The 9821-nt window shown below is 45.0% G+C and overlaps 2 protein-coding genes across 3 annotated transcripts in view; one reads left to right on the top strand and one right to left on the bottom strand.

The window, feature by feature from the left end:
- The window catches only part of ROMO1 (reactive oxygen species modulator 1), a 1945-nt gene extending 1645 nt beyond the window's left edge, over positions 1-300 (bottom strand). The window contains exons 1-2 of the mRNA XM_006144073.3: positions 250-300; positions 20-50 (exon numbers count right to left, since the gene is read on the bottom strand). Of these exons, the coding sequence (XP_006144135.1) occupies positions 20-50 (31 nt within the window). The 5' untranslated portion in view covers positions 250-300. The remainder of the gene's footprint in view (positions 1-19; positions 51-249) is intronic.
- A 79-nt stretch (positions 301-379) lies between these two features.
- Positions 380-9821, top strand: part of NFS1 (NFS1 cysteine desulfurase) — a 32694-nt gene continuing 23252 nt past the window's right edge. For both annotated transcript variants that reach the window (XM_006144072.3, XM_006144071.3), the window contains exons 1-4: positions 380-509; positions 1060-1163; positions 3904-4020; positions 5986-6069. In XM_006144072.3, coding sequence (XP_006144134.1) covers positions 416-509; positions 1060-1163; positions 3904-4020; positions 5986-6069 — 399 coding nt within the window. In that variant the 5' untranslated portion in view covers positions 380-415. The remainder of the gene's footprint in view (positions 510-1059; positions 1164-3903; positions 4021-5985; positions 6070-9821) is intronic.

The following is a 9821-nucleotide window of genomic DNA, read 5'->3' as shown; positions in this document are numbered from 1 at the left end:
TCGAAGCAGCTTGGCGGGGACTGTCCGTAAGGACCGACGGCCACCGGCATCTGTGGGTGCGAGGGATAGGGAAGTGCGGGCCCTGTCGCCAGCCCGGGACGAGGGCAGCAGACCGCGTCCGGGGACCCAAAGAAGGGTTCGGGGAAGTCGGCGACAGAAAACCAGCGCGGAACGCGACTCCACCCACCCCCTTGGCGTTCGGGCCCCGCATCGTACCGCGCGTCTGGGTTCGGGCCGCCCCCACCTCACCTCGCTCGCGGCCTCCGTCGTTCGGCTCTACGTCTCACTCCGAAAGCTAGGCGGAGGGCGCTCACGGCCTGGCCCGCGGAATCGCTTCCGGAACGCGAGGCGGTACTTCCGGGTGCGGGGACCGAGGACTGCGTGGCGTCGGGTGGTGGGCTCTGCCGCCGGGACCATGCTGCTGCGAGCCGCTTGGAGGCACGCCGCCTTGGCGACGGCGGCCCCGGGGTCGAGGCCCGTGGCGCCCACTCGGGGGCTGCGCCTGCGCGGTACGCTCCTGCCACCTGCGGACCCTTCCCCTTGGCGCGGCGACGCACCTGAATATTCCGGAGCCTCCCAGTCCCGCCCTGTGGCGCAGACCCTCCGACCCTCTCGCCCCTCATGCTTTCTCAGGTCGCGCCTCGGCAGTGTTAGATCCTGTCCGTAGGCCCTCAAAGTCTTGTTCGTCCTTCACACCTTTCCTGACCAATTTTTAAGAGAGGTTGGTCGAGGCTCCTGTCCCGTCAGTAAACTTTGAAAGAGATCTCACCTACTCTGTCTCCACATTACTTTGAAATGGCTTTGCCCTTTTAATTCCTCCTCCCTACCAGCGATACAATTTGAGAATTGCTTCAACAGTCCCTCTCTTTCTCACACATGTACACGCAGTCTTTAGACAATGTCCCAGGTTCTCTGATGTTTTGTTTCCTTTCCATGAAGATTCGATCCCAGCATCCCTTAAATTTGTGGCCTCACCTCCGTCCGCTTTTACCTTCTGCTTTCTTGGATGCTCAGCAGTTTAGCATCCTCTCTTACTTGTCCCCTCCGTTCTGTTTTCAGTTGTGGACCATGCTCCCCAGTCGACTGTTCCCTCAGATACAGCCTCGGATGCCGAGTCAGTGCTGCGACCTCTCTATATGGATGTACAAGCTACAACTCCTCTGGTAAGGTTGGAGGGGCAGCTTTAGCCAAGGCTATTTATAGAAAATAAATGATAGTGACATTGCACACGAATGACTGGATCCTTAATAGAAGTGAAAGCCATCGAGTTGTTCTGGGGAAAGCAATGCATCAGGAGGTTTAAATTCCGTCCACTGTAAGTGGCCCTACCACTTATTATAATGGCTACGGACTCTGTTTCTAGGCTTTAAGTTTCAAGGAAGTTTCCTTACTTCAAAACTGCTTTTCTTTTTTTGGAGAGGTTTTTGCTATAGGGTGCATGTGCTCACCAGACAGACAGAGAGAGACAGACAGAAAGCGAGAAATCACCCCCCAGGGGGGATGGCCATGCTGCAATCCCTTCTCCTCCATTCTCCTCTCGGGATCTTGGGCACGCACGCACACGCGCCCGGTGTGAGTTTTAAGCCACCGGGTCCGGGGCGCGAAACACGGTCGACTACGTGGGAGTCCAGCGACATAGCCATTATGCTAACTGCTGGTCCCAAAACTGCTTTTCTTGAAATTACCAGCTGAACTTGCTATTGAAAGTAGTTAGAATACTTATAAAATTGTGTGACCAACAAAATGGGGGAGGGGGGACTGAAGACAACTGTAGACAGCAGAGATAGTGTGAGAAGAGGGTGGGAAAGGGCAGAGGGTCAGACATGGGGTAAATATATATATATATATATTTATAGAAATAGAAATAGAAAATCATTGATGATAACATGCATGATTAGGCCACTATGCAGTTTATTCTAGATGGGGTACCACATATGGTATGTTGTGACGATTCTTAGGGGATCAACGTAAATTAATTCATTTTAAAAAGTTTCAGGAGAAAAAAAATCCACGAAAACGGTTTTTATTGAAAATTTTTTTTAAATGTGTATTTGATGACTGCAGTAAGCTATATAGCCCCAGCTAGGTGCTACTTTATAGTATGTTCATTCTACTCACTGAGGTTTATGCCTAAAGTCAGACTTATGTTCATGTATATGTATATATCAGGTGTGCTTGCAATTGGAAATATTTAGACTAATTAAGTTCATTACCGAATCAATTAAGTGGGGGTATAAGGTATAGAAAGCAACCATGGATACCAGAGACAATGTGGGAGGAGGGGAGGACATGGCATAGCATGAGGGATAGAGAATCAAGGATGGCAAAAAAAAAAAAAAAAAGCAAAATATACAGGAAATAAATGGAAAATTATTTGTTGATAACACGTATGTTGATGTGCTTGATTGAGCCAATATACAGTGTATTCTGGATGGGAAATCTCATTTTGTATGCTGTAATGGTGTATAGTGAATGAATGTAAATAAATAAATTTAAAAAAAAAATGGTTACAGACTTTTGTTAATTCATTTTAGTTCAGCCACAATAGTCATAGTTGAAAGCATGGGCTCTAGAATTAGCCAGACTGCCATTTAGTAACTATGTGAACTTGGGCAATTCTTAAATGGGTTAAAAGATGTGGAACCAGCAGTTAGCGTAATGGCTATGTCACTGGACTTCCACGTAGTCGACCACAGTTCGAGTCCCAGACCCGGTGGCTTAAACTCACGCCAGGCGCGTGTGCATGAGTGCCCAAGATCCTGAGAGGAGAATGGAGAAGAAGGGATTGCGGTGTGGCCATCCCCCCTGGGGGGTGATTTCTCGCTTTCTACCTCTCTGTCTGTCTGGCGAGCGCACGCACCCTATAGCAAAAACCTCTCCAAAAAAAAAAGGGTTAAAAGACGTAAAGCAGTTCAGCACATGATAAGCACTCTAATATTAATGTATATTTTCTCCAGTGTGTGAGAAGGAGTGTTTGCCTGGACTCTGTCATGTCCTAGTCCCTCAGATCATATTGCCTGGCAGAAATGGAAACACCTGCAGAAATAGCTGTCAGAAAAAGGCAATGTTTTTTAGTTTGTTTGTTTTTAGAGATTTTTGCTATAGGGTGCATGCGCTCACCAGACAGAGAGAGACAGACAGAAAACGAGAAATCACCCCCCAGGGGGGATGGCCACACTGCAATCCCTTCTCCTCCATTCTCCTCTCGGGATCTTGGGCACGCACACACACGTGCCTGGCGTGAGTTTAAGTCACTGCATCCAGGACACGAACTGCCGTCGACTACATGGGAGTCCAGCGACATAGCCATTACACCAACTGCTGGTCCCAGAAAAAGGCAATGTTGGCAAACTATCAAGGAACAGTAAAACAGTCTGATTTAAGATCTTTGGGAGTGGAAGTATATGAGAGGATCTTCAAAACGTTCATGGATAATTATTATGAATAAACTGCATAGCTTTCAATATTTTTTGGTACCGAAATATACCCATACTTTCATTTTGTTTTTTAAAAATTTTATTTTCTTTATTATTATTTTTAAATTTGTTATAGGGCACACATTTTCACAAGAGAAAGTCCGAGGGAAAGCTAGAGAGGGAGGGAAAGTGAGAAAACAAGCCACCACGTCAGGACTCAAACCATGGTCACGTGTGGGAGTTGGTGCCCCAACCACCATACCACCTGCTGGCCCTTTAATTCCATTTTCAATGAGCTTTTGAAGTTCCCTCATATTTGGTTGCTATTTCATTAATACCTAAGGGGACAGAAGAATGTTTGAGACCTGAGACAAGCCATGTCTGCAGGGTTGAATGTTTAGGCAGGGTGGGCAGGCAGGTCTGGGGATGGAATAGGGCCTGAGCTGACTGTGGGTTCAAGGAGAATAATTCATTTTGTTATGTCCAGGACCCCCGGGTGCTTGATGCCATGCTTCCTTACCTAGTCAACTACTATGGGAACCCACATTCCAGGACCCACGCTTATGGTTGGGAGAGTGAGGCAGCCATGGAACATGCTCGCAAGGTTAGTACAGATGCATCTGGAAACTGGCCTGTGGGAGGGCATTTCTATCTTGGTAGACGTGGCTCCAACTGGAAATGGTTTGGAGTTCTTTCTGGAAGAAATTAAGAGAGCAACATTGGAGTTTTACTGTAGGCAGTTGAATAATTTTTATTTATTTTTATTTTTTGTTACAAGGTATGTATGCTTGCTGGAGAGAGAGAGAAAAGTGAAAAATCACCTGCAAGGGGGGATGGCCACACCTCAATCCCTTCTCTAGTTTCTTCTCTGAATTCTGAGCATGTGTGCGCTGTTTTTTTCAAGCTGTGCAGGTCTGAGACTCAAACTGTCAAGATAGTCTAATAGGATCTAGCCTCTTTAATCTCCAGGACAGTGTTGGCCTTTACTTATTTATTTTTTAAGTTTTTGCTGTAGGACACTTGTGCATACCTGAGACAATCAAACAGTAACAGAGAGAAGGCAAGCAAGAAATCATCCCCCGGGGAATAAGCCACACTATAATCGCTTCTTTTCTGTTTTCTTTTTTGGATTTTAGGATCACACATATATGCCTGGAATGTTTTTAAGCTGCCGCCAGGTACAGGATTCAAACCGTTCAGTTGGCCTGTGGGATCCAGCTACCTTAACCACCATGCCACTGGCTGGTGCCAGCATTTAGTTAATTTTCACAATTCCTAGATAAAAGACCATGGGTAGGCTAACTTAATTTTCTAAGCGTCAATTTCCTTCAAATGTATCAGTTATTTATTTACTTCATTGCCAGAGAACACATGTGCTTGCCAGAGAGAGACAGAAAGGGAGAAAGCACCCCTATGGGGTATGGTCATACCGCAATCCCTTTACTCTCCATCCTCTCAAGATTTTGGGCACAGATACACATGCCCTTGTTTTTCAAGCTACCAGGGCTGGGATTCAATCCACAGTTGGCCACATGTGGCTTGATTCCTTTAGCCACTGCTCCATGGGATTGACTCTCCTCAGATTTAAAATGGAGATGTAATGGGCCTATTCCTCAGGGTTATTGGTTGGCTTAAATGAGACAGTACTGGTAAAGTGTTTATTAACAATACTTAGGGCTTAGGAACAGCAGATGGTGTAATGGCTACATCACTGAACTCCCATGTAGTTGACTGTGGTTCAAGTCCCGGACCTGGTGGCTTAAACTCACGCCAGGCACGTGTGTGTGCGTGCCCAAGATCCTGAGAGGAGAACGGATTGCGGCATGGCCATCCCCCATGGGGGCTGATTTTTCCTTTGCTATCTCTCTCTGTCTTTCTGGCAAGTGCACACACCCTATAGCAAAAACCTCTCAAAAAAAAAAAAAAAAACAGTATTTGGGGCACAGGGCATGGGGGTTAAGGGCGTTGGACTCCCACATGCCCAACTGTGGTCGACTGCAGGCCCTAGTGACTTGGTTTCTTACTTTCCCTCTCTCTTTCTCTCTCTTGCTCTCACTCTGTCCCTCTCTGTTCAAATTTAAATAAATAAATAAAGGTAAATAATTCTTAAGAGAAAAACTTACACATGTTAAGAGCTCAATAAATGCATATTTTGACTCTCCTGCCTCAGCCTCCTGAGTAGCTAGTAATACAGGCAAGTACCACTGAACCTTGCTCTTTTAGAGGGTTAAGACTTGAACCTAGGCCTGCCATGATGTCTTAAGTAGCAGGATAGCAGCACTAACCAGTGTGTTCTACTGAGGCTGGGACAATAAGTGTATTAGACAAATAAAAAACACTAATAATAATATTGTGGTATTGTTTTATATTAGGGTAAGAAAGTCTGGGATCTGGGATATAATGAATCTTTTTCTTGTCTGACCCTAGTAGGAACAGAGCTTCTTCATGGGCAGGTGGTAGAATGTGTAGAGATCTTCTTGCCCTGGAGCGCTCTTTGTTCCAGCTGTGTCTGCAGCCCCTTTCCTCTCTGGGGAACTGATGTTCTGTATCTCTGTTTCTTTGTTTGCAGCAAGTAGCGTCATTGATTGGAGCTGATCCTCGTGAGATTATTTTCACTAGTGGTGCTACTGAGTCTAACAACATAGCAGTTAAGGTAAGAGAAGGGAACCAGAGGGCACCTTGAGTTTTCCTTTCTTGGGTGATAGTGCTTCCATCATTTGGACTCATATATGTATTTCCTAGTCCCCTACCCTCATCATATTGTAGAGAAGATAGTTTTTATGATTTAGTTCTTCCTTTAACCCTTTGCTATCCATCCTATTTAAATCCTTGCTCCTATAGGTTTGAGTTTAGTGAAGTAGTTGAATAGGAGAGGAGGTGATTCTTGGCCATTAATTTCTTGGATTTGGATGGCAGCTACTTCAGTGAGTGGATAATGGTGATAGCCCTTTCCCCCATTCTTTTTTTTTTTTTTTTTCAAAGAATTATTTATTTAATTTTATATATTCATTTATTATTATTATTTTTAATTTGACCACAGAGAGAGAGAGAAAGTAAGAAAGCAAGCCACCAGGTCTGGGACTCGAACCATGGTCTGCCATGTGGGAGTGTCCAGCGCCTTAACCACCACCCCACCTGTTGGTCCCTTCCCCCATTCTTTTGATCTAGTAACAGTGAAGTCCAGAGTCACTTGTACTTAAACATGTTTTTCTGCTTCTTCTCACTAGATTCACCCTTACATGTATGATATGATACCATATCACTATATTATACCTATTATATTATCATGTTATTTATTTAAGGTTTTTTTAAGTTTTTTTTTTTTTTTCTTGAGAAGTTTTTGCTATAGGGGGTGTTCACGCCTCAGAAATACAGACATAGGGCGTGTGCACTCGCCAGAAAGACAGAGACAGACAGAGAGACAGAAAGCGAGAAATTACCCCCTTGGGGGGGAATGGCCACGCTGCAATCCCTTCTCCTCCATTGTCCTATTGGGATCCTGGGCATGGACACACACGCGCCCAGTGTGAGTTTAATCCACTGGGTCCAGGACTTGAACCGCAGTCGACTACATGGGAGTCCAGCGACATAGCCATTACGCTAACTGCTGGTCCCATGTTATTTATTTTGAAAAATTTTGCTATAAGATACATATCTTTACCAGAGAGAGAGAGAGAGAGAGAGAGAGAAAGAGAAAGCACTTCCCAGGGGATGTCTGTGCTACAATCCTCTCAGGATTATGGGCATGTATGCCTAGTGTGTTTTTCAAGCCACTGGGTATGGGACTCAAACCACACTATATGGGAATCAGCCATATGGCATCCAGCTGTTTTAACCACTATGCCACCGGCTGGCCTGTCGTGTTATTTTATTTTGTTATGTTATTTTAAATTTTATTTTAGGCCATCCCTCCTCAGTCTTTCCTTTTCTTTCCTTTCCTATCCTTATTTATTTATTTATTTATTTATTTCATGATTGAGAGAGAACAAGAGAATAACAGAGAGACCGTGGCCCCAACAGGGTCTTGACATGTGTGCTACCCTAGCTCCTGATTATGTACACACCCATGCCTGGTATACTCATGGAAGCCCCTGGGTGTGAATGTGGAGCTTTTCCATGCATGTTAGCTTCATAGAGTTTCATTTTATTGCTGTATCATCATCCAGCCCCTTCCCTTTTCTTTTTGATCAGATGTTTGCAACAAATTCCTCCTGTTTCTTTAGATGTCTCCCTTTTGAAGTGCTTGTTGTTGCAATACTCGCTGCAGACATTTATTTGGCCAACATTCTGGAATCAGTCATTGTCTACTTGGGACAGATCCTTAGTGCTAACATAAGTTAAATTTCACTCTTTGTAGTCATGCTGGTGTTTCACAGAACATAATCACATTTGACTGGGCCTGGTTGCTAGAATTTCTTGAGTAAAGGTCAAGGCTGTGAGAAATCATGGCCTATTATATGTTCAGCTCTTGCTCTACCCCCTCTCATCTTTGTCTCTCAACTCGGCTGCCAATAGTCATTTTTCTGGCCTTGACCTGAGTGTAGGAGGCCTGGGCTGGGTTCCAGAGTTATCAGCGCTCTGCATGATCCTATTAGCAGAAAGCCATCCTTCCTTCAGATTACAACATAGACCACAGAATTAGGGAGGAGGTCCCTCCAAAGGTAAGATTGGTTTCTAGAATGGGCAACATTTCTATCTTTGAAATGTTTGCTTTATAAGTCTCCACAGATCTCAGACCTAGAGATTAATAATTTCTTTCTTTTTTGTTTTGAGAGATTTTTTTTCTATAGGGCATAAGTGGTCACTAGAAAGACAGAGACAGAGAGACAGAAAGCGAGAAATCACCCCCCAGGGGGCATGGCCACGCCACAATCCCTTCTCCTCCATTCTCTTGTCGGGATCTTGGACACACACGCACATGTGCCCAGGGTGAGTTTTAGCCACTGGGTCTGAGACTTGAACCACAGTTGACTACATGGGAGTCCAGTGACACAGCCATTATGCCGTCTGCTGGTCCCAAGAATTAATTTCTTATATCTTTTCAGGATAAAGCACGTGTGTTTACCAGATAGTGAGATGGAAGGTGAGATCACCCACATCTCCAGTGGGTGGGTGGCAACACCACAGTCCCTTCCCTTCCATTCTCCTCTTGCGATTTTGAGCAGGCATGTACACGTACCTGGCATGATTTTCAAGCTGGGTCTAGGATTCAAACCACAGTGTCAGCTATGTGGGATTCAGCCACCATAACCTCCGTGCTGCCTGCCGTCCTGATGGTATTCCTTTTAGTCTCTTAGATGGATAGAGTAAACATCTATTCATCATTGGAGAATTCTATGGATGAGTAACTGAGTTCAGAGAGGGTAGAGCTAGAGCAGGATATATAAGTTACACTGTTTATAGGGGACCAGCAGGTGGCGTAGTAGTTAGGGTGCTGGATACTCCCAAGTAGTTGACTGCGGTTCAAGTTCCAGACCTGGCTGCTTGCTTTCTCGCTTTCTCACTTTCTCTCTGATCAAATGAAAATAAAATGAGTAATAAAGTTAAACGAAATAATTCTTTAAAAAAAATTACACTGTTTATAAACAATAGTAACAAAATTTCAAACTATTCTCCACCCTCAACTACTTTTCCTTTTTGTTTTTTTTTTTTTGGAGAGGATTTTTTCGCTATAGGGGGCATGCACTCGCCAGGCAGACAGAGAGAGACATAGAGACAGAAAGCGAGAAATCACCCCCCAGGGGGGATGGCCACGCCGCAATCCCTTCTCCTCCATTCTCCTCTCGGGATCTTGGGCACGCACGCACACGTGCCCAGTGTGAGTTTTAAGCCACCGGGTTCGGGACGTGAACCGCAGTTGACTACGTGGGAGTCCAGCGACATAGCCATTACGCTAACTGTTGGTTCCCCTATTGTTTTGTTTTGTTTTTGGAGAGGCTTTTGCTTTAGGGCACGTGCGCTCGCCAAAAAGAGAGAGAGAGACAGAAATTGAGAAATCATCCCCTAGGGGGGATGGCCATCACTTCTCCTTCATTCTTCTCTTAGGATCTTGGGCACACATGCACATGCACCTGGTGTAAATTTAAGCTACCAGGTCTAGGACTCGAACCGTGGTCAACTACGTGCAAGTCGAGCAACATAGCTGTTATGCCAACTGCTAGTCCTGTCATTTTTCTATTACTTATATAATACTTTTGGGGATAAATAGAGTAGAATCAGGTTTTTTAAATTATTTTATTTAGGGACCAGCAGGTGGTGTTGTGGTTAAGGACACTGGACTCCCACATGGCTGACTGCAGTTCAAGTCCCGGACCTGGTGGCTTGCTTTCTCACCCTCTCACTCTCTCTCTCTCTCTCTCTCACTCACTCTGTCTCTTCCAGGTAAAATTAAAATAAATAAATAAA

This window comes from Tupaia chinensis, unplaced genomic scaffold (genome assembly GCF_000334495.1).
Source record: "Tupaia chinensis unplaced genomic scaffold, TupChi_1.0 Scaffold000115_1, whole genome shotgun sequence".
In the NCBI taxonomy this organism is placed as follows: domain Eukaryota; kingdom Metazoa; phylum Chordata; class Mammalia; order Scandentia; family Tupaiidae; genus Tupaia; species Tupaia belangeri.
Note: the sequence above shows the minus strand (reverse complement) of the source record. Positions and strands in the feature narration are given on the sequence as shown.